The sequence below is a fragment of the Odontesthes bonariensis genome, chromosome 17, assembly GCF_027942865.1.
Source record: "Odontesthes bonariensis isolate fOdoBon6 chromosome 17, fOdoBon6.hap1, whole genome shotgun sequence".
Classification (NCBI taxonomy): Eukaryota; Metazoa; Chordata; class Actinopteri; order Atheriniformes; family Atherinopsidae; genus Odontesthes; species Odontesthes bonariensis.
In genome coordinates, this window is record NC_134522.1 from 16453566 (window position 1) to 16478865 (window position 25300).

At 41.0% G+C, this 25300-nt stretch overlaps 1 protein-coding gene across 6 annotated transcripts in view; it reads right to left on the minus strand.

Moving 5' to 3' along the window:
* Nucleotides 1–25300, minus strand: part of LOC142366192 (ryanodine receptor 3) — a 108843-nt gene that overhangs the window by 57639 nt on the left and 25904 nt on the right. For all 6 annotated transcript variants that reach the window (XM_075448013.1, XM_075448012.1, XM_075448009.1 and 3 more), the window contains exons 4-21: nucleotides 21100–21174; nucleotides 20860–20938; nucleotides 19711–19823; nucleotides 18465–18564; nucleotides 17228–17321; nucleotides 16337–16411; nucleotides 15152–15308; nucleotides 14358–14522; nucleotides 13800–13921; nucleotides 12674–12854; nucleotides 10714–10849; nucleotides 8210–8305; nucleotides 7814–7932; nucleotides 6041–6174; nucleotides 4819–5060; nucleotides 4488–4680; nucleotides 1278–1494; nucleotides 1101–1205 (exon numbers count right to left, since the gene is read on the minus strand). In XM_075448013.1, coding sequence (XP_075304128.1) covers nucleotides 1101–1205; nucleotides 1278–1494; nucleotides 4488–4680; nucleotides 4819–5060; nucleotides 6041–6174; nucleotides 7814–7932; nucleotides 8210–8305; nucleotides 10714–10849; nucleotides 12674–12854; nucleotides 13800–13921; nucleotides 14358–14522; nucleotides 15152–15308; nucleotides 16337–16411; nucleotides 17228–17321; nucleotides 18465–18564; nucleotides 19711–19823; nucleotides 20860–20938; nucleotides 21100–21174 — 2403 coding nt within the window. The remainder of the gene's footprint in view (nucleotides 1–1100; nucleotides 1206–1277; nucleotides 1495–4487; nucleotides 4681–4818; nucleotides 5061–6040; nucleotides 6175–7813; nucleotides 7933–8209; nucleotides 8306–10713; nucleotides 10850–12673; nucleotides 12855–13799; nucleotides 13922–14357; nucleotides 14523–15151; nucleotides 15309–16336; nucleotides 16412–17227; nucleotides 17322–18464; nucleotides 18565–19710; nucleotides 19824–20859; nucleotides 20939–21099; nucleotides 21175–25300) is intronic.

Genomic DNA, 25300 nt, shown 5'->3' on the forward strand with positions numbered 1-25300 from the left:
TCCAGAAGACTTGTGGCTTGGCTTACCATAAGCTGTTCTAACATTTTTCTCAAAGAACACGTTTACACCAGAAATCTTCAATAGTTAACATCTTGCCCCCTTTATTGCTCCAACATAACCTCTGAAAAGCTTCCATTGCCTCTGAGAAAAATAGTCACGCTTTTGATAGAGCAATGCTAGCTGCTTCTTTCTGCCTTTGTAATCACAACATTTTGGTTTACATTTGGATTTTTCAACCAATAAGTCAACACCTAATCCAGTTGCTAATTAGATCCGCTCAGAGGCACCAGGTGGCTGATTTTAGCCTCTGTGGGTATTCAAGCTAGCGGTTCACTCCAATATTTGCTAAGCCTACCATCTTCGGCTTTAGCTTCACATTTAGCATATATCCTGTAACTCTTGTAAAAAAATATATTCAAAAAATAACAATGGGACTAAATGGTTAATTATATAACAGTGTTATAAACTCTCTCAGTGTAAACAGGCCTCTCAAATAGGACTCATAGTCACCTGTAGTCCTGCAATTTAAATTTTGATGATGGGTCATCCCTTGGGTTTACATTCCAATGACAGCCTTTGGAGAAATAATTAAACAACCCCAAAGCCTTTCTTTCTAAAAGAAGAATAAATCAAGATAGACTATTACAATTCTGACTTTGCTCTTGGTTTATTGCAGCGTCGAAATTGCCAAACATCCTGTTCTGCTCATGGGTGAAACGATACTAACTCATGACTTATTCTAAGACACACAATAACACAATGACGTTGCTACAAACAAACAAACTGGAGTGAAGCGTCTAAATGAGCACTATGAAAATAATTGAACACTAAAAATGAGAGTGTTCTTTTCACTTACCCTCTTTTTGGTGTGAACCGCAAATTATAAAAGAGAAAGCAAGATGATGTACAGGCTTCTGCGATGGTTACATTCTGCAACTACTCATAACATTTTTCATTTTCATTGACAAAATGTGTAATCATGATGTTTATCTCTCAACAAACATGGCAAAATGTATGGGTTATGCTTTTTTTTTTTTATCTTTTCCACCTAAGTGATGATCTTGTTGCAAGAGCAAAGAAATAATGAGCCTATTTCTTACCTTGCCATATGTCCATCCCAACTCAATCTTATTCATGCCCCACAGTTCATGAATGTTCTCAGCCAACCTGTCCCGAACCTTTTCCAAATGAGGCGGCATGACAATCTGAAGCAGAATGAATATCATTGAGACCTTTGTTGTATGAATCACCACTTCGCACTCCTCCTGTGAGCTTACCTGGCTGGTCTCCACAGGTGTGGGGATGAAGGAGGCCTGCGACATGAACTGGGCAGTGCCCAGCAGATCTCGGACTCCATCCGCATCTCTCTTGTACTCTTTCACTGGCTCCACCTTCATTTTCTCTTTGGGCAGAAGAGCCTCATAACATGGAGCATAACTCGATGGAGGCAGGAACTTAAAGTCGCCATGTCTGCCCCCCAACAGGAAACGTACCCTAATGAGAGAAGATGTTTGTTGAAAATGAGGGAAGAAAAAAAAAAAGGGTGTGTAAATATCAAATATATTAAAACGGGTAGCTTACTCATTAAAAAAAAAAAGCAGCCAGTGAAAAGAAAATCAACCACCAATCAACTTAACCACCTTTTCCTCTTTGTTATCGGTTTCATTCAGTTCTGCTCTATCAGGGGCCAGTTGAGCTCTGAAAAAGGGTCTCCAGAGGCTGCCCAAAATAACTTCACGAGTAGTAGAGGTGACGCAACCAAGCCCGTTCTGTCTGGAGCTCTCAATTATTGAGCAGTGAAGTTTTGTGGCTGTCATTTTCTGGCACGTTTAAATCCATGGAGATGTTCACCCTTTTCACTGGGTCAGTTTCAAGTACAAGCATGGTGGTGTCTAACCTAACATTCAAGACTGGTCACATGGGGCCATTTTTGCACAGGAAATAGTGAAGTATAACTAAATCCTAACTGGCAGACTGAAGTGGCAAATTTTATCAATCAGTGGCAAGATTTGATTTAATGAACTTCTTTTTCTTTTCTTTTTTATTTTGAGCACACAAATCAGTTCTTCAGCTGGGGTTTTTAGGATTTTAAGGGATGCAGCGTAAAAAGATCTGAATGAAATTAAGCTAGTCAGGTTACAGTGGCTACTCCTATCATTTCTGTCTGTGAGAGTTGCTGACAACTTGTCAGAATGTTCATATAAAAACTGTACATTAGTGTATTGAGGAAAAGGTCAAAGACACACAAAACAAAAATGTACCAAAAAAAAAAAAAAAGAAGAAGATTTATACAAAAATGATTCCCTGTCAGTGATATGACACACCGGGAGTGTGTGGCTGTGCTTTAGAATGTGACCACTGTAAAAAGTGTATATCCTCGTTAGCACTGAAAACAAGAGGAGCGTGCACAGTCACTTTGTTCTTTGCAAAAATATGTCTAATTTCAGCATTGTTAGTACAGAAGCATAGTAATGTTTTGGAAAACAACCTGGCGCTGAACTTGCTAATTGAGATGAAACTCGGGTACAGTTTACCTCACTATGCTAATGAGATCAACTGCTAGTACAGAACATTTAGGGACTCAACTAATGATATTACACTGGTGCAAGTACACACAAGAGAGAAGCTGTGACTGTTTAATTTCTCCAAATTTACAAGTACGTGAGTTACGGTACTGAAGGCTTATTCATTTGTAGCTTTTCTCAATGCAAATGCTGTGTTTTTTCGGGGCTATGTTTTGTTATTTAATTTTTATTCAATAAAAAAAGAAAGAATCTTAATGTACTGCAGTCCTCTATTATGCTCAACTTTTTATTTAATTTTTTTAGGAAGATGCAGACAGCATATATGCAAGACACATGATATTAATGGACAACACAAATTAGATCCACCACACGTGTGTGGCTGGTATCAGTTTTGTAAATTAGTGAATTTTCCGAAGTGATCGGGTTGCTAAATCAATGGCAATACACAAGCTTCAATAAATAAGCGATACTTGACATTAGAAAATGATTTCTTCTTTTTTTTTTCATTTCAATTATTGATACAGATTAACAGTAAAAGTCAAAAGAGAAAGCATATTTGGAAAAAAAAAAAAGGCATGTTGCTTTAATCGCATGCAACCCCCCACACTAGAAGATCTGCTATTACTTATTCATGAATGAATTTTTCCATCGGGCAGTAAGTAATTAATTCAGTTTCTGATGGTTTATATGAAAAAATTAAATCATACTCATCTCTTGGTGTCAAGTGTCTGACAATGGAAAACTGTTGATGCAAAATGCTGCTGTGCTCTTCGATAGCAAAGTCAGTCATGGAAAAACTGCTAGAGCATGAAATTCCATTTTAAAGGCTTGTCAATCACTCTATCTGTGGTCACCATGACAACCAAGAGGAATATGAAGGCTGCCTTGTTTTTAACCTGTGTCTAATGTAAATGCTTTGAAGTGTATACACGAGACCTGAAAAATACAGAAAATTGATTTAATGAATTTCACATGCGCATCTAGATTTTGAAATATTTGGAAATAGACTGTTTCTGGCTGTTTGTGGAAAATATAGGCTTAAAAATCAGACTTTCAGCTTTCATTTTTTTTATTTTCCCTTCAAGATTGAAGAGATGGTTTAAGTGTGGCTAAGAATAGCTTTTTGTAATTTGCAGAAAGAGCAATTTCAGAGGTTCAGATGTAACTGAACAATTCACAGTTGACAGGTGACAACTATTCATTCTCTTTTGATCAGTTCAGCAGTTAAAAAGGTCTGGAGTTGAATCCAAGTGTGGCCTTTGCATTTTGGGAGCTGTGAACCAACATGCTTTGAGAAGGGCTCTAATTGAAAGTCAGAAAGAAAGTAAAAATCTGATGGTGACAACCTTTATACAGATGAACAAAAAGTAGCATCCAAGACAAATGGGTTGTGACTGTGGAGTTTTCATCATCCACTCCAGGAGGAATGCATATCATTATCCTAGTCTACCATAAAAAGATCACACGATTAAGGCAAATGCAGAAGTTTCAGCACTACGTGTAAACCATTCATCAGCCTAAAGATAGCTTTGGACTTTGGACAGATGAAACTGAGATCAAGCTAAAAGAGACGCAAAGAAAAACATATGGAAAGAGCTTTGAATGGCTTGCCTTCTGAAGCATAAAACACAATCTGTAAAAGATGTAGCACAGACACGTGACCTCCTTATGGCACTGGGTCATCAGAGATTATGTGTCAGCAGATAAAATGAATACCGACAAGTACAGGGATAAACTGTCTGATATGAGTCAACCAGATGCAGCAGAGTTGATTAGATGGTGCTTTATGCTACAGATGGACAATAAACCTAAACACACTGCGAAAGACACCCATGAGTTTTTTATGGTAGGCAAATGTTTACCTTCTGCAAAAGCACCTAATATCAACTAGATCAAACTCCATGTCACTTGTAGAAGACAGGCCACAGACCACCACAAAGGAGGAATGTAATAAACACTCACTTCACCCCTGCAGAGAAGCTGACGACAGGGAAGAAGAGTCCGTCTGTGTTGAAATTTTCAAACATGCCCTGGACGGGCTGTCCGTTAATCCTGAAGGAAATGCTGGGCGCTCCCAGGTCCAGACAACAGCTCACCACGTCCTCTGAGGTCAGGATGTGCTGGTTCACAGACGCGACCGCCCGCGGGATACGACCTGTTTACCACACACACGGTTATGTTAATGCCACCTGGAGAGGGATGCTGGTAAAGATCAAAGTCTGTCAAACACACAATGTGTAACGATCTCAGTCACACACACACATAATCACTGAGATACCCTCCTCTAACTCACCTGACCAGAGGTGGAGTCCGTCAAAACCATACGAGTAGAGATCATCCCCTACTCCATTGCCCCCCCAGCCTTCACCTCCCCCAGGGTAGGGTGCATAACCTTTGCTGTTGGCCCAGCCCACTCTGAGGTGGGAGGGCTCGCTGGTTACAAAGTGGTCCACCTGATCGATCATCAGCTCATAGTACCACTTCTTATATTGAGCTGAGCCCTCACTCACCCCCAGGAAGATGTTTGGTCTCATACTGGCGAGGAAGTGAAATGTGAAATCATTAAATGTCGCCCAGAGGAGCAAAGATCTGTTCAGATATCAAGTTGGGATATTTCATTTCTCACAAAAAAAAAAAAATGCAAAAGTTTAGCCCAAGGACATGATCGTTTGTATCTAATGCATTTGGGTGTTGAACTGAAAAAGTCATTTCACTAGTGAGCAGGCAAAGACAAAATAAGAAAATAAAATGGCAATAATAAGGAAAAATAGAAGATGTACTGTAACAGCCCAGTATGATCTAAGCATACAGTGTCTCATGGCCTGAATGTTACATATGGTTGAGTGTGCATAGTCCACATTCCAGTTTGTAGAACATGTTTTTAAGGCTACATGACCCACAATAGGCGTATGGGTTCAGGTGCATACCCTGTTCACCAAATTCCATAGCCCACAGATTTAAAAGCTGAATATACAGTTGCACATAATGAAATCCTTGGGACTCTGGAGCTGGTTTAACTTAATTTAACACATTGTTACCATAAAATGGGTGACACTGTAAGTAAAACCCCAATTCCCCCAAAAATGTGGACACTGTGTTAAAATTTAGATGGAAACAGAATACAATGATTTGCAAGTCTCAAAGTATTCATGATAGAACATATAAAACGTATCAAATATTGTAGTGAGACGTCTTACCATTTCATGAAAATATACGAATGTCTCACTTTCCAAATTTGATATGTTTCTATGTCCTATTGTTCTGTTTTTATTTAAATTTTACACAGATCCCAAAAAATATGGGGAACTGGAGGAGAAGTCACTAAGAACTCACCTGGTACACCAATTGTGCCTTTGCTGAAATCACCTGATAACATTTATTTGACTGAGACTACTTTCCTACTTAATCACGGCTTTTTTAAGCATAATTTTGGAATGTCATTAAATAATCATGAACTAGAATATCCGAGAAGCATGAATTTGAGGGATGGCGTGGTGGGCGGATGGTTTTCTCACCTCTGGACGTCATTGACCAGCTGGGTTTGTAACAGCAGATCTCTTTTGGGCAGCAAGTGGTCACAGATGAGGTTCTGATTGGTTCGCACAGCTACACCATTGCACACACACAGCGAGCAGAGCACATCCAAAATCTAAAATGAGAGCAGAGGCGTCAGGGAGAATAATAAAAAAAAACACTGAGTGTAAGACCACAGAAGCCCTCCAGAAGCTGATTACGTATTTAATTCATTTTCCCTGTTAAAAGCTGTATATGAATCCATACCCTCCCAGAAATGACTAATTATCTGTGTCCCTAATAACTGTCCAGGTTGCTTCTCAGGGGACAGCCTCTTTTCATGCAACCACTGCATAATTACTCTGTGATGCTTACTGGAAGTAAAAACATGTCCAATAATATCCCTTTGATGTTGTCTTAACATAGCTGTAGAATTAATCGGGCCGGGAAGTTCAGCCAAGGGTGACAGGCTGCTTTATCATTGACCTTTTCCTCCTGCTTTCATAGCAAAATGATACACTCAGGCAGATTTATGACCCGGGCCAGCGACCTGCTCCTTATCTCATTTCACCGGTAAACAGATTGATTGGTGACAGGACGGGCCACAAACCCCAAACCCCCCCCCCCATCACGAATTGAGGTTTACGCTGGTTAAAGGTAAAAGCAATCAATTAATAGCTGAGGAGAAGAAGAGGTGACAAAAGAACCCTTGAGGAAACTGGCATGGAAATCAATATGCATCCAATGAATGCTCTCAGGGAGCCTAATGAGGACAGAACTGGAGATGAGTATATGCAAAAAAAAATACGCAGAGTGCAGTCTCACTGGCTCTTGTGCACTTCCTTGTTTGACTTAAAAAAATGTTGTAATTCAGTATGGAGATTTCTTGCTAAGAGTTAGATTGGACAATCAGACCCAGCAGCTCTGTAACTTTGACGATTTCAAACATGAACACCAGGGGTTTTCAGGAGAAAATGAAGATAATTTATTATGGACTTTATCTGTTCACACAAACACATCTCAAGAGCCTTTCTGCTGAAGATGTGCTCTCCCGGTTGGAAATGCAGGGGAAGAGTTGTCTAAAGTGTGCAGGAGGCAGCACGAGATGCAGAAGTTAGACTATGGAAATCGCTGTGTTTTCAATTTTCAATTTTTTCTTTTCTTTTCAGCCCTTCGTAGCAGAAATCTGGATTGTGATTTTCAAGGCTTAAACGAAAGCTGCACAAACCTTTTAAAGCTTTTTATGAACACGTATTAAAATTGTGGCTCCAGAGCAACCCTCCTACCATTGCCATTTACTTTAGCAGTCAGCTGCATTCACTCAATGGAGAAAATGACTTTAATTATTCAACTTGAAAAGAGGAAAGGAGACGAAACACTGTGAAAAAACTGGCTCATTGTAATCGTCTAGACTTTTTTGTCTTGAGATCTTCATATGCATCATGAACTGTACCTTCTGATTGTGCTGTTATAGCCCAGATCTCATTAGTTCTATGTTCGTCAAACACAATCATAAAGGTAAAAGGTACATAAAAATACATACAACTCTAAAAATGGCAAACCATTCCATTGAGAACATACTTCCTTGTATTTTCCGCATTTTCACCAACACCTTAAACATGTACATCTTCATACATAAGGTTGCATCCACTGGAGCACATTCTCCGTACACATCAACATCATTATAAACAAAAGCAGAGCCCAGAGGTGTATTTCATATCGCAACAGTCTCCTGCTTTTTACATTTGACCGCAGCGCTGCTACTTAGTGCTCACCTTGTGGTTGCGTCCGTGCTTGTAAAGCAGTGATATGATGGACTTAATGTGTCCTCTCTGGATGATATTGAGCGCCTCAGGGCTCTCAATTAGAATGCAGTGCAGAACTTCCAGGATGCCTGCACAACCACAAAATTCATCAATTAGTTGACACCCGCACAAGAGAAAGACGCAGCAGAGGACACTTGTTAGAGACATCCAGTCCACACGGATCAACAGAGAACAATGAGTGCTGCTGGTACAACATGAACTATAAATATAGAACATAGAAGCACCACCAGTACAGGCACCTATGGATTGCTATCAAAGGAACTTAGTTTGCATTGTCTCACTGTTGTTATTCAAAATGCTTCACTTTTACTGGAGGCAGAGTTTGTTAAAGAACGATGTGTGTACCTGAAGAAGACTCCAATCTTTCCAACTTGCTCACCAGCCAGTCCAAGTTGTTAGAGAACTGGGTGCAATTGTTCCGGTTGCCTCGGATTAACGCTGCTGCAAGTCACAAGAACAGAATGTGCATAAGTCAAACTGGACTAAAGAAAGAAACGTTTGATTGATCGATTTCAATGTGCAGCCTAACTCGACGTCTTACAAAGTAGCAAAACAATGTCACCCAAAGGTGGAGAGCACAAATTCGTGCCAAAGCCAGTTAGGGGGGGGTATAAGCTTTGACACTCTTGTACATATTAATTTTGGAGGGTGTCTAAGATGCCTGGAGAGAGTGGGACAAGGAGAAGACAGAGACACAAGCAGATGAACACACCCAGACAATGTATGTATTGGCAAAAAAAAGACAGGGTCATCTAATGGAGACAGACGGAGAAGTAAAGGAGGAAGGCATCCCAAATCCACTTAGCGCTGCACCAGGTGTGAGGAGGAGGGAACAGGGGGGGACAGAGACGTGGTTGGAACACTAATTTGAGCCAAGAGGTGAAATCAGTGCAAACAAGAGTGTGAAGGACACTCTTGAAGGGTGGAGGGAGTTTTGTGAAGCAAGATGAAAGATTAACTTTGCATCTGGCCCGCCCAGATTCTCTTAAACGAGGCATATGCATATATAAACACACAAAAAAAGTACGTTCTCTTTTAATTCTAAGATTTGACATGTCAGGAGAGTAAAAAAAAAACATATTTTCCTTCAAAGGTCTTAAAAATGAGTTCAAATGAACGAGAGATCACATGTTAGAAACTAAGCCGAAATCCTGGAATCTGTTTGTGCCAGTCTAAGGGTCACGGCCCCGGGTGCTCCAACTACAACTGGTCCCACTGTTACCTTATCAGCAGTTTTTCCATGTCCTCATTCAGCCTTTTTTTTTCACGCGTCTTGTGTTCCTGCTTCTTTATGTTGAGTTTGCTTGCATTGCTACACCTGTCATTACTGCCTTCTTCTTCTCCTTCTTTGTCAACGATCACAATGGCTGGTTGGTTGGTTCACCAGCTTATCATTCTTGATCTGGAAAAGCCATAGGATCCTACATCTGTAAATCTCCACCACCTGTAGAGGCTTCTCCCATTTCCAACCCATACCCAGTACAGATTTACCTGTACAGTATTCCAACCACTTAGTTATGGCGTTCCATGTATGCCGTACCTGCTTGCATCTTACGCCCCACAGCTATGTGCTGGATTGTCTCAGAGCTCTCTTTGCACAGTCTGCACCAGTTGCTCTGTTTGGTGTGGTTAACCCCGGGCTCTTTTGCTCCCGTGCTCAGCACTTGTACTTGTAGAGCCACAATCTGTGCGTTTGTTCTCCCTTTCAGAATAGCCTTTTCTAGCAACTGATAGGACTTCTAGAGACCAGCCACTTTGTTAAATCTGCTGGTGTCACATGCCTTGCAGGGGCTTATTCTTCCATGATGGTTTCTCCTCTTCTTCCTCTCCCTGGCTGGGGTTCAGCTGCCTGAGGCATTCACCGAGCAGTTCATCACTAGGGCCATCTACCTGATGGACTCCGGGATCTTTGCTGTTTCTTCCTGGATAGTTGCTCCGATGCTCACTAGCCCCCGGCCTCCTTCCTTCCTAAACAGTCTCAGGGGATCAGACTTTGGGTGAAACCCAGCATGCATTGTAAAGAACTTTACCCCTGATATTTGAGGTTTCTATCACCAGGGATGTAACTGGCAGTGCATATGACTTGATTGCTCAGACTTTGTCCTTCCCATTCACCTGACTCCTCTTCACCCTTTCTCTTTCTAGGTTCTTAGTTGTAACTGACTTCCTTGCAGCCTCTTCATGTTTGCTATTTGTCTGTGGGACCCCAAGGTATTTGTAGCTGTCTTGTACATCTGCTATGTTGCCTTCTGGTAGTTCAGTCCCCTTGGTGGTGGTCATCTTGCCGCTCTTTGAAGCCATTCCACTAAATTTATCTAGTCCAAACGACATTCCGACATCACTGCTGACGGCAGGATGTGCAAACAGAGAAACAAACAAAAAAAGAGAGCAAAACAACGTTCTCATTTTAGTGAGATATGTTTATGTCTGATGGGGCATATGGCTGCAGTGTAAAGGTTTAAAGAGTTTTTTTTTTTTTTTCAATGGTGGTGGTTGCAGGAAGAAGCAGACAAAACAGATAACAACACAGTGAAAAAAACGTAAACTGTGCCAAGAGGGGACACCCAATTTTTTTGTGTTTATGTGTCTGTGGTTGTGGGCTGACTGTCGTTGTTGGGCTGCTGCCCAAGAAGCACATCACATAAACTGGACACAGTTTTGTATGAATACAATGAATATACATGTAAATGACTGGTAAACTATCAGGTCAGCACAGAACTGAATCATCCCACCGCCAGCTACTTTATCTGCAAAAGACTCACCTCTGAGATTCATTAAAGTAGTTAGTCTACGTGTGTGTGCATGTACGTTTACACGCGTGTGTGGTATGTGCTTCACTGGCTTATTACCCAGGAGCTCATAGAGCAGGTTGAGAATGTCCTTCCATGCTGCTCCGGCCTCTGACCCGGCACACTCCCCAAAGTGGGCCGCACTGTTGTAGACGTTCAGACGATCAATACAGTTCACCACAAGAGTCAGCATTCCCTAAAAAAAAAACACACAGTCACCCAACACGTGAACAGAATTCTATTGCTCAAGGAAAGAAAATCACATATACACCACGTGCACATTAATGAACTTCTAATTAACTTTCTATGCACATTCTCTGGCTTCAAACTGTAAAATGTGAATTCTTTTCATGTCATACATATTAGTGAAGCAAGGAATAAGTGTAACTAACAATTGAGAGGGAAAAAACATCAGTCATATATTCATTCCTCAGGTGAAGTGAGCAAAAAAAAAACTAATCTAACTGACACTGAAAGGTCAGAACATTTGAACTGCTACCCTGGCAGACAACTCTTGTGAATTAGCTAAACTATTGATGCGAGAGCATTGCAAAATCAAAGGTTTTGCTGCCAACTGGGTCTGACAAGAAAAATGAAGGGGAAGAAGAGGTGCAAATTAGCAACCACGGGACTGGAGGAAAACTAAATATGAGGCAAGTAAGGCAGTAATTATCCTCCAGTGGTAACTAGTCCACACATGCAACCTTCCTGAAGTGTTCAGAATTACAAATGCTCACCGACATGGCAAATGTTCAGTAGACTAGAACATGACCACCATTGCTGAATATGTTCAAGTGTGGACCAACAAATACACAAAAACTTTCCTAACTGGATTTAAGACCCATTGAAAATTGGCTAGTCCTTCTCAAACATGAGATTTACCGCGAGAGCAGACGGTACACCTCTATGACCAGCAGTGTGAGAGCTGGGGTTGCTGCTTTAGCAAAAGTCGATCACGAACAGAACAAGAAACTAAAATAAAAACTTCATTCATAAAAGGAAGTTATTGAAAGAAAAGATAGCCATATTGGTCAATGAAATTACTGCAAGACCAAAAATATCATTGAATGTCACGTGGTGTAATACTGTATTTATTACACTTATTTTAAAAAATAAATCAGAAGACACAAATGAGAGGGGAAAGATTTTTTTAAGAGCCTAATAGGTGAAATCTGTCTCCCGCTTTGAATCGGCTGACCATCCTGAACGAAGCTGTCTGCTGGACCATTTGGTGGATGTGTCATAGTGATTGATGCTGCAGAGGAATATCTACAGTGATCAGATGTGCAAAATGGATGGCGTTAAAAGACAAAATGGAAATTGCAGGTGATTTGTAATGCTGGCGAAAATCATGAGTCAGCAGTTACAGTGACAAATTGACCTCCTGGATGTAATATCTTAGGTGTGGGATAGGGACTGTCTACTTTGGCCTGTTATATTCACACAGAGAAATAGATTAAATACTGTGTTAAAATTCTGCAAATGGATATTTTAGGATAATATTAATCTGTTAAAAAATAATTACAAATACAGCATTTTATCAATTCCTACTTATCTGAGGTCTCTAAAAGATTTGTTGATAAATTCATGATGTTTTCACCAGAGTGAATAAAGGGCAGTTTAGTTAGTTAGCATCACAGGGCCCCTCAGTAAGGCAGCAGACATATAATAATTGATGAAAGCAATTTAGGCCCTAGCGGCTTAGCAGGAAGCTTCAGTGCACTCACGCCCGCCTTGGGGAGAACTTATAACACAAAAATTGCTGACACATTCATACGCAGCGCCTCCAAATTCTGGATGGCAATGAAACATGCCACAAAGGATCAATTGCTTTTGCAGGTTTGCCTCTGCTATGGGCTCAGTCACACATGCAGTCCCTTACTAAACTGCCTCAAACACACCTCTTTGCTCGGGGGTTTTGCAATACTCTTGCTGCACTGCGGAGCAGATGGTGATATTATTAATTGATATTTCATATGAGCTGCTAGTTTACTCAGTCTTCTGTGATGGTGACACTCACTTCTTGTTTGAAGAGGTTCTGCCTGTTCTTGAGGGAGCGCAGCTTGATCTGCCTCTCTTCATGTTCCAGCTCAGCATCAGGGAGCTGGAAATAGGTGATGAGGTCATTGAGGGTTTGGAGCACCTCCTCGACAGGCAGGGCGACCAGTGCTCTGTTCTTAACGCTCAGGCAATCAAGGTCTCTGTGATGGGGACACAGACAAATAAACACACACACACATATATATAAACAGTGTAAATATATATACATATATATATATGAATATGAGAATGTTAAAGCTATATCAGATGACAAATCTTAATGGAGAGTGTTTAAAAAATTCTGTATTTATCTTTATGTATATATTTATACAGAATTATTAACACTAACATTAACACTCTCCATTAAGATTTGTCATCTGATATAGCTTTAACATTCTCACATTCATCACAAATCCAATGAACCACTGATAAATACCCTCTAATTGGGAGGCTGGGCTGACTTCAGGATAGGCAGCGATGACTAACACAATGTTTAGCCCACAAATTCATTCATGCTGAAATACTGATTTCCACTGGCCTGCTAAAAATAGCTCCTGTCGTATGCATGGGAAGGGTGAGGGCAGAGACGTACGTGTCACAGCCGCAGGGGAGGCTGACAGCCTCTCACATGTTTCCACCACGAGTGCCCCTCAGCCTGACCCGGGGGACTTTGGTAAGAAATAATGGTAGCATCCATTTATGGGCCACGGATCTCTTTTTCGTAGCAGGCTGTACGTAGCTGTGATGCTGTTGCAGTGGTTGCCATTTGGAGACACATGACTGCACCACTGAGTGAGCTGTCTAGTGTTTTGGCACCCCACTCATTCAAACTCACAAGCCCATAGCGGGACTCTCCACTGGTTTGGACAGTTTGACAGACTGGGGCACTTTGGGACGTCAACTATAAGTCTTGAGCTATATCATTTGGTAATGTGGCGGCATCACAGACTTGCTTTAATCATCTTTATCTTATGTAACTTGTACTTATGGCCCCGCATTTTGCAAATTACCGTGGCGAAGTGTCTAAAGACAAATGTGAATGGTAATTTGATTTAATTGGGTAATTTGTGCAATCATATCACGGTGCGCAGAGGTGAGTAACATACCTGATGAATCGGTTAAAGAGTAGTGTCGTGTTGCGGATGATTCGTGCAGCGCGGGACTCTTCGTGTTGACAGCGCTGAAGGGTCAACCCATCGTCCATGTGACCCTCAGAATGTAAACACGCCTTGAGAGGGAGAGAATGAGGTGAGACAATTGATAAGATGATATAGGAAAAGGGAGTAAAAGACAGATAGAGGAAGTATTTAATGAAGACAAGGTTTCCAGCATCCGTAACCAGCAGTGAGACATAATGTCTGGAACACAGGTGCTGACACTACAGGCTATCTGGCAGTGTTTAAATGGAGGACACGTTGTCAAACACATAACTGCACACACACGTTTCTATCAATTCTGCTACAGCAGACAAGGGACAAGGTTTATATTTAGTAGAGGCGGAGATACAAAAAACAATCTTCAATCCTAACCCAATCAACTCATTACCCTTGATATAATTATCTGCTCAGCGGAATCTTACTTATCTATTAATTGGAATTGTTTTTCATTTGGATGTTCGCTTTTACATATAAAGATGTTTCCTGCTTGTGTGTGTTGCCACTCACTCTTCTCTTGAGGGGACCCAGACGAGAAGATTTAACATCAGGTGCCTGGTAGGAGAGCCACAGACCTGTGGCCACGTGCATGATGAAGCAGAGTGAATCCCCATACTTAATCTCCGCCACCCCCATGCCCTCAATGTCCCGCTTGGGGCTCTGCTCCAGCTTCTCCTGCACAGGGGAGTAGAGAAGGAAGAAAGCTGTCCTATGACGTGCATGAGTATGCTAGCACAATGCATAGAAATGCAAATGGAATGCAAACGTGTTCTAAATCAAATCACCAAACAAATGTCCGCTGCATCTGCTGTTTATGGCTCCACTCATCCCACTGAGGGGAATGTATTTGTCCTGCTATTAGGATACTAAAGCGGTCATGAAGAATCCAGTGATAAATTACTGCAATTATACTGTATAATGAACACTTTAAAATCCACCTTTTTAAGGGTCACTAATTGGTTCACAATCAGTGGTCATATCTAGAAACGCCATTACGCCAAGTACAGCTAAATGGTCGGTTCAGTTGCAGTTGGCAAATTCAACTCTATTAACCTCTATGGTGTAGTTTTCAATGCACCAATAAGTATTGTAATTTTCATTGTCCTTGACAGAAATGGGGATTTTCCAGCCTAATGATTGTGGGTGGTTCTTTTGTAAAAGGTTTAAAGGTGATCCTTTCAGTTTCACGAGGAAGCCTCTGGCTGATCTCATGTAACACAGGTCACCTTGAGGAAGAGTGGATACTGATGTGCACACATTCTTGTGTGTGTCTGTGCCTTTGCATCTGTGTGTGGAGTGCTTGCCTTTGACGCTCTGAAGCAGAAGGCTGTGGCGACCGTGTCAGACCTCTCACGGTCCTGGAGGACCAGCCCCCTGTCCTCAGTCAGGGCCAGGTAGTGACCAGTGGTCAGGTGTCGTAGTCGAAAGGCCTGCCCCCAGCGGATGTGGCTCCCACTCCAGCTGTCGAGTTAAAGCGCCGATACATTAAAACTGAGCATACGAGCAATAATCAAAGAGAGAAAAATACATTTTACAAGCCTTCTAATTAGTTTATCTAAAGTTGCAGCCAGCTGTTTATCATCTATTGTGGATGTGACTGAAACAAACCAAGCAAATAGCTTCAAACTTTTCTCTAATTATACATGTTTTTGCTGTTTAGGAAGTTCAAAACAAAGTGATGTGACAAATATCATTATGTGACAGTGTAAAACAAGCAGGGTCAAAGACGTGAGGGATGAAGGGAAATGAGAAAGACTGGAGAAGATAAACCATGTTAAGTCATAGGTTAAGAGAAAGTAGGACGAATTGAGAAATAGGTACAGAGAAAAAAATGGAAAGATGAAACAGCAGACGAATAGAAATGATGAGATGGAAAAATACAATGGAATAGAATGGAATTTTTTTTATTTTCTTCAAAAATCAACAAGTTACCCGCACAACTGAATTAAGCTACTCTTACAGCTCGAGCTAGCCATTTAATTAGACCATTGTACTTGCCCCAGAATACATGCACAGAGTGGAATCAAGTTACTGACTGCAGTTTTTCTGACACCACACGCTTCAGACTGTGTGACAAAACGTTCTGCCGCTTCTCTGTGGGAGCTCATCATAAGTGCAGCTGAATTCACTGCACAGCTTAGGCTACTTAAATGGGGATTTTGTCCCATGACGCTGTGGTTATAAAATCAGGATTTTTATCAGAGCAGAGCGGCAGTCAGAAAGTGTGTTGACACGTAATCTTAATGTGCTGATTTTTTGTCACAGATGCATATAGTCGTCTCACAAAGGAAACAGAAAACTATGAATTTGGCTAGATCAACATACACTTACACTGCTTTTACAAAAAGATGCAAAAGGTGGAAATATGAAGCAGGTCTGGTTTAGGTCGTACTAATCCTTTTTTTGTTTTTTCTAGTGTCATGTAAGCATCCCAAATGAAAGAGAGCATGAAAGAAAGGAATGAAGAGATCTCATATAGTTTAGCCCACCTAATTCGAAGTGGCTCCAGCCTCCACAAGGACCTTGCCTTGGCACCTGCTTTACCCGTCTCATAGTTGACTATCCTGGGGAGGCCAGAAAAGGATGAGTTGTTGGTCCATCTGTGGATGTTGTAACTGTCTAGCCACCACTTACACTGTCAAGGTCATTCCTCCTAGCTTAAGAAGAATACCTCTTCTTATCACAGCTCTCATTTGTCACACTGATATTCACCCGCTAGATGTTTGACTAAAACACAGACACACACTATGGGCTGTATACACTCTGCAAACAACAGCATCACATCACTCAAGCAGAGACGTGTGTGCCCTGATAACCTGCAGCTACACTGTCTATCAGTGATATGGGTGACTGGGTCCGAAGATAAAAGAAAACACTCATCACCCCATGGTGACGGCTCGGAGTGTGTTTGATCTGCCCCAGAAAAATTTAAGACCTCAAAAAAGAAAGCTCTTTCTCCTGAATTTCAAGGGCAACATGAGGACAAAAGCTAAAGCTAAAATTAGCATCTAGTCCCGCCCCCGTGATTGCCATGCTCTGTTCTAAAAATAGACAGTGTGTGAGTATGTGTGTGTCCAAAAGGAAGCAGCGCATCTACTGGCGTCTTGCTGACGCGTATGGGCTGTGCCCACTCTTTTGACCCACTTCAAGCCCCGTGTGTCATTTTTATTCAGCCTGCCTTATCTGTGGTGACACCTAAAACTAACATCAGCATCCATTTTGACTCCCTAAAAAGCCAAGTGTTACACTGCTCTGTGGTTTTCATTAGGGGGTGAGGGGAAGCAAAGGCAACATCGAACCCACAGCTCTCATATGTGCTATTGAACTGCCCCCACCGTGCTTCTGGGTATCCTAGCTTATAGCTGTTTTGCATTCCGCACCTCTGCTGCTCTTCACTCTGATCTGATCCCGGGATGGTCACCACCTCATCATGACCATGGAACAAGCGCATCACATGACCGCCCAGCAGGTAACCTATTAGAGGAGGGAAAGTACAAGATTTAAATGTAGTGACTTCAGTTTTGCTGCCGCTTCTGCAGACACTGTGAGTCAGCTCAGTGATGCACACTGGATAAATGGACTATCTAGCTCACAACCATGTGGTATGAATTCAAAGAGCACTTTCACAATTAGTTGGTTCATCCAGATACAATAAGCATGCATGTTTGCATCACCAGATCCATTTATAACCAGAAATTAAATGAATGTAAGAAAAGGGTGTTGAATCCCTGGGGCTTTATGTTAACTAATTAGTGCGATTCACTGCATTTTCTAAACCACATTCATCTGGCAGCTTAAGGGCTTTTTTTTTTAACCACTCAAAGTTCTTTGAGAATACAAGCCACATTCACCCATTCATACCTAAATTAATACAGCACTTCTTGTTCTACACAGTGTTAAAGGCTGCGGAGCACTTTTTTCTCCATCGTCCACCCACACACACACACAGATGAATGCTTCGAATGTAATGTGGGGCTCAGTGTCTTGGGCCAGGACACAACTCAACTCAACAATGGGATTTTGCCAAAAGAAGTGAGAAAACCCAGCCATCATTTGGGCCTAATATCTCAAGCCTACTTTACGGTAGAGATATCATTCAGTTTCTAAGTTTAAATGGATCACACAGTGTTGGACCTTTACAGAATGAGTCTGTATTTGAACCAATTTTACAGTTTTGTACAGTTACAGTTTTATGATTTTTTTGGGGAGATTTTTTTTCCACGGAAGGCTCAGAGTGGAGTGCAGTGATATACATATATTCAAAAATTTTGACCCTGTGAAACACTTCTCTCATCAGATGTGACATTGCAATAGGCCACATGGTTTTTGAGCTCTGAAATTTCTGGTCAGATTTGGAGATGAAAGGTCAGTTTTATCTACCATAAATCTTTATAATACCCGGAAGATTATTAGAGAATGTATCAGTGTATCTAGCGCAATATTCTGACACTCATGGTTCAAGAGTTTCAATAAAACTTATAGTGTTTATTATATTGTTTGTCTAAGGCTTTATTTCTAGCCTGCCACCCGGTCTGCTTCTGTCTGCCAAACGGAGAGGTAATCTGTAGCAGCTGCATTGAAACCCTTCTAAAATAAAATGAATTGATTGCATCTTACCTTCTTCTATGTTGCTACCAGAGCAGATAGGATGGACGTTCCACAGCGTCTGCATGAAGGAAGCATCCACCTGGATGTTGCCATTGGAAATGGATAAGTGCTGTGGGAAAGATCACATGTAACACTTACTTATTTCTGCAAGCGACACAAGAGACAGCAAAACAAACGACAGTATATGGACTGAGTTGTCGAAGACTGTTTGTGGATAAAGATGGAGAAATGAAAACGGATCTTATGATACATGAGCAGGGTTGGAATATAAAAAGAATTAGCACCATGAACATTTCACAGTAAATCGATATTGCAAGTCTGACACAATTAATTCATCATGAAAATTGAAGATGACACGAGTTCAGCTGGAGTTTTAAACCCTCAGTGATACCTGATGTGGAAGAAAACTCCAGTTTATTGTTGAGTGGTGAGCGAATCTTGAGAATGACTGGCAGATGTCTCGAGCGTTTGATGGTTTTTGCCCTCTGGAGGGTGTGATGCCATAAATATGTTTAACACAGTGTTTGCGCATCCAGATGACAAGTTTTGTGGCAGCTGTGTCTTGATCATTCCTGCTACCCAGAGTCTCTCTGTTGCCCTTAGGTGGTATATGTCCCCATATACCACTATGTGGCTTACAGCTGGGACAAACTACCAGACTGAAATGGGTGACAGAGGTCATCTGTCGGTGCCCTGACCATTGTGGGGGGGTTAAACGCCGCCTGGCTGGTGTCATCTGCTTCATGAATCACAGTGAACATGTTTCCAGAGTTATCATAGCACTGTGTTTTGATGCTGAGCTCATGACAAGGTTGGTATAATGTTTAAAGAAGCTTTTTGCTGAAAAGGCCAGTTCACAAGTGCATTACGAGATAATCAGCATCAATGGGAGAGAGATGTGGGATGTGACAAGGATGATAACAGAAGAGGTTGATTTGAAATGGCACTGGCAGCAGACGAAAGAAATCATAATCCACTTAACCAGATATTTCCAGTGCAGATCAAATTTTGTTTAAGGTAGCTGTAAGCAGTCTTGCAGTCATGCCAAGAAAAAAGGAGTGATCCTGGAGAGATGTGTCGAGGTGAGTACAGCATGAAGTGAAAGGACTCGGCCTTATCAGAAATTTCGTTACATGTGGAAGCAGAGTTGATTTTCTCCTGCTAGCACCTCTATATTATGCGTACGCACACACAATACACACGTTCGCTCACTCTAGCTAAACTTCAAGGAACACATGGCAAACGGTAAACTTACAAGGTATCTCTCTGAGGACACACTGACAAGAATGAGGTCATCACCAATGCGGACTTTCTCTCCCTCTGACCTCTGTTTGGAGGCCGGGTGGATCGTCCACCAACAGGCTTCACCTACAAAAATAAACACATAACACGCACTTACACACAACGCCTATAAATGTTAATGGAAAAGGGCCAAACGACCCTAACCCTTTTGGGGTTTCTCACTGTCTATCAATGTACTAAACTGTTTTGTTTTTTTTGTGCATGTGAAACGTCTTTTTTTCACAAAAGGGAGCTTGCTCCTGAACTACCTGAAAATGCCTAATTTTAGTCTATACTTTTCCTCTTTTACTTATCTACATCACTGTGAAAGACAAATGCATAACGCCTGCCAAGTGACTTGTTTGGCACGCATAAAACAAAGTGAAAAGAGAAAACAGAGTGGGCGGCCACGATTTTTATCTTAGAGACAATAGCTCAAATGGAACATTTTGGACAAATTGTGAAAACATATGCTGCAGCAAAGCATTTAGACAATACTGTGTATTGCAGTGAACAGCATATATATTTATAGATTTATAGTAGATGAGACCCAAAATTATATAAAAAAATCTGAAAATAACCATAATGGGCGCTTTCATTCTGCTCGGATATCTGTTATTACAAGGGCTGCCCTCTAATAATCGACTTAACCCTTAATGTTTCGTTATTTGGGTTTAAGGTTGGCAGCTATGCTTGAGTATAGGCCTATACTCGTATTTTTCTTTTGAAGTTATACTAGGGGAACAGCTTATCTACTGTACTCCATTGTGTAGATTAAATCATAGTAACGAGGAGGAAAAAAGGGTCCAAAAATCAGGATACAACAACGAGACTATCAAACATGTGTCTCTGTTACAGATACGTAGCCCAGATGCAATGATTACATCTGAGCTACATATTTGTAACAGAGGCACACTGTGTGTCTACAGTGCTCCACGGGGTATATCAACCGAGATGCTGAAAAGAAACACAGGGAAATTCAGTTATGAGTAAATGAGGTGCAAAGATAAGGGAAGGGGAGCTTGGAGAAAGTAAGAGGGCCAAACATAGACAGCAAGAACAGACCCACAAAAAATGGGAAAGATGGGGATGAAAGGAAACTGTGCCAGAGCTTCTCTTTTACCTGTTGAATCCTCCTGCAGTCCAACATCAAAGGAAAGCTTATCTGTTTGTGACCTTGATGTCTTCAAACAGGCCAGGTACTGTGGTCGGCACACACATCAAACCACAAGAGACAGCAGCTGTCAGATACACTTTCCTCTGCTGGTGACTTGCTCATAAAGTATTATAAATTGATAATAATTCATAAATATTGCTGCACTAGACTTTTTCTTTTCTATGGTGGTTGCATGTGATCTCTCACCATAGAGCTGAAGGAATGCCGCAGGAGGATGGCGTGTCCATAGAGTAGAGTCTTGTGTCCGCCGCTCTGCGCTGCCTGTAGAGACGATTCACAAAAACACACACACAACACATGTCAGTGTGAGCTCCTCACAAAACAGCCCCAATGGTCCACCTTCGACTGCTCCAACCTCCACCCGACCTCTGACACTGAATGTTGACCTCAGCGAATACCTCCTCACTGCCGCCGATGACCTCAAGCAGGGGGCACTTATTTCCTCAGGAGGGTTTTCCAATGAAGACATGCAATCTGACTCGCCACAAGAAGATGGAGTTACGGGCTCCTGTATCCGTGAGCAAACCGGATACGGGGTCATCTTTCCCGACTAGGGAAATGTGGGAAGGATGCACAACTACTGTCAGTCTCTAGCAAGGAATGACTTCATAGCTTCTGGGGTTGGGTTAAGATGCGGGAAGGGGACAAACGGTATCTCTACTGGGAGAGATGCAAAGGGGATAAAAAGGGGCTTTTGTTGATTTTCTTCGGCAAGCAACTCCTATGTTACTCACCTTCCTTATGAGCCTCTAGGATGCATTAATGTAAGAAAGAGTATCATTAGAACAACTGTTCTCCTGTGCTACTAAGTGTTATTTTGATCTTTGGAAGAGAGTCTTTAGACACATTGGCAATAAGTCACTCCCTGACACATCAGTCAAGCAGTGAAGGGAAACAGGTTAACTTGTTCTGGCTTTTTAGAAAGCAATGTTCTTGCTCTGATGTCTAGAAATTATTTCTGAAACCTTGCCAAACAGCCACATTTAACTGAAATAAAAATGAAACTGAAACTACAAACTGCAGGACACTAATATATCTGCCAAATAAAGTGTATGTCAATTCTCTTGAATTTTGACATAATTCTGATCATCTAATATTTGACAGATATGTAAGCATTGCTGTGCCATGTACAGTCTCTCCTTTCTTTATGCCACTTGTTTCTCTTCTTCTTTCGCCCTCTTTATTTGCTTCGATTGGTTACTGGGACAATAGCCCACCTGTGATTTGATGCAGTTGTGTTGTGCACTGCAGCACTGGCTTCAAGGCTTCTTCTGTGCTGCTGGCTACGGTTATATGCTGGCTGAGGTACTGAGCTTAATGCAGCGAGGCACATCGAGCTGCAATCACCCCAACTAATACCTTTAAGTCTCACGCTCACTTCCAACGCTGTGCAGTGCGTTATTAGGAGGAAAGCGAATTTTCTAAAGGCAGAAACACAATGCAGCAAAACTCAAAAACTCCTTGTGAAATGAGCAAAACTGTAACAATGTCGGATCGATAAACTATAAAAGGAAAATATTCCTGAATCACAGAGGGATAAGAGAACAAAACAGTTCATGTACTGTATAGTTAGTAGAGTTTTTGACAAGAGAAACACCTTCATATCAATTTAGATATTTGACATTCAGCAGGATGCAGCCACTTGGAGTGTGAGCCCTGCAGTAGTTTATGCGTGGTCGCAGTGTTGTGGCTTCTCTCGGTAAACAAAGGATGGGAACAGCAGAGGAACAGAAAGCAAAAGAAACTCAAGCCCGTCAGAGGCCATCAGAGGACATCTGTCAGCCCTTACAAAAACTGTTCAGTGCTGGTGGACACTGATTTAAATTGAGGATGGCATTTACGCTACTTTTTGCAAGTTATTTCTGCAGGTCTTCAACACGTCTCACTGACTTCCGACTAAAACAGCAGGAACCAGCCATTTGCTCCAGCCACTGCCTATTGATAAGCCCATCTGTTCAAAGACGTATTGATTTTAGAGCCTCGGCCGAGACATATTCAACCTCGCCTTTCCCCTTTAATGGTGCTTCCTCCGGTGACATTTCAGCACAGGAGAAGAATGATGACTCGGGAGACAATATCGAAAACAGATAAACGTGAGCATAAAGGATGCACAAGAAGTATCACAGTGAAAATGGCCAATCCATGCCATCTCAAGTCCAAAATATCCAGGTCTTTGCTGCAAAGTCGCATATGGTATAAAAGGCTCAGAAATATGACCTGAAATGAGCAAATTAACTATCGAAATCAAGTTTTTTAATTTGAACTGGTCTAGGCGATAGCAAGTAATGTTTTATGTTGTTTAAGTGGATACGCCACAGGTGAAGTCGAACTAAAATATATCACAACAACAATTACACAGTTGATTAGTTTCCCTTCCTTAATTTGCTAACAGAAATCTGAACACTGGATTAAGCCAAGTTCAAAATTCAGGTCATATTCGGGTCAAATATTCCTACGGAAAAGATTTTGAGTCCTTCTTTTATCATTTAGTAAATAGAAAACACTGTCAACAGCCAGAAAAGAAAATCTGTTTTCAGGAATAAAATATGGTTCTAACTGAGATATAAACAAGCTCTCTTGCGAAAACCTGAAGAAAAACAGGACAGCGTTAAAAAGAAAAATTCAGTGCCGCTAAAGTCAAGCTTTCTGGGTAAGAATACATTTTATATCAATTTACAGGTAAATAATTCTACTAAGAAGTCACCATAAAACTTTAAGTGATTCAAGACAATTATTTTCTTATCATATAAATGTTATGAAATGTTACATTTGAATGTGCAAATGAGAATCTAATCAAACATTCACTGGTTTGCATGAATGTCCTTTAGACAAATCATTGTAGAATAAACATTTAAAGATATATTTTGAGCAGATTCTTTCTTTTGTCTGACAGAGAGCCCAAAATCTTTAAAAACTGTGGTTTTTGTTTGTATTACCAAATAAATAGCTGTTACAAGCAGATGTAAGCAAATTACTTTAACTCAATGTTCCATTTCAGTGGTGATGGTTGGATTAGATCAAATGTGAGGATACTCTCATTTTTCCATTCACATGGACGGATGGAGAAATCTCTACATAGATTGATGTAAAGATGGAGGATAAAGACAGAAAACAAAACATAAACATGTATTTTTGTTTTTTTTCCTTTTTGAATTAAGATGCGTTTCTGATTTCAATCAGATTTATTTTCTTCAAGGCCATGAAAATTGATGAGATCTAAAAAGAGATCTTTCAGCTTTACACGGCCAATTCAAGTGGTTGTTTAGAGCTTCCTGTTACTTTTCTTTTTTGTCATCGAAGGCTAACACCCCCCACAACAGAGTGGAACTAATGGTCCATTATTCTGCTGCAAATAAACTCCACTCTTGACACGTTTTGAGCATTAAAAACTGAGGATTTAAAGACATTTTCATAGTAATTAGGCATAAAGCACTAAGTTGTAAACAGACAAAAGCTTTAAAGAGTCAATCTGGGAGTTTTTCAAAACTACGTCTCTCGTGATCATTTCGTGTGTGGTTGCAGAAATGTTTGTGTCAGCTAAGATATTTGCATCCTCTCATAGCATCTCATGACTGCAGGAAAAGACTGTAACAAATAAGGGCTTATCCAATATGGTGGGCTGCAGAAAATTAAATGAAACTGTAATGAACATCCATCTCAATCCCCTGAGGACAAGACAAATGTTAATCTGATGCTAATCCAGCAATGGAGACACTCAAACTATCCAGGAGTGGAAGTGAAAAGTGATATATGAGGAGACCCTTATTGGGAAGTCCACACAAAACTCTATGAGAAACCATCTATTCACACAGTGTGCACAAAAAAATCTATATGATCATCAGTTATTTCAAAGCTTTGGTGTGATAATCTACAAGTTCCCATGATTCCTGATGTAAAGACAAATACTCAGTGGTGACACAATGAGTGGGAGAAACCACAGGAGATCAATAAGGAAAGAACAGATGAGTAAATTGTGTGGTGTAATGTATCTGCTGAGTTATGCGTGCATAAGGGATGAGAGAGGAATGGCATGAAGGGTGAACATACCCATCGATCCGGGCCTCGTGTCTTTCATGTGGAGGATGGAGATTATACACAGAGAATAGAAGATAAAGATGGAAGAATAACACATCTGTTAAAACAATGCGAACGAGAGGGAAACATACTTGGAAGAAGACAACTAACAAAATGTCAGGAGCACAGAATAAAGTAGTAAATGAATTCTAATTATCAACAAGTACAACCACAAGGTATTGATTACATCTGCAGATTTCCACCTCTCCTCTTCACTTTGACGAAGTTGGCAGTTCTTGGAAAAATCCAGGGATCCAAAACCACTTTCAGCTAGATGTCTGAATCACTTGATTCAGACATCTAGTTTTGGAAC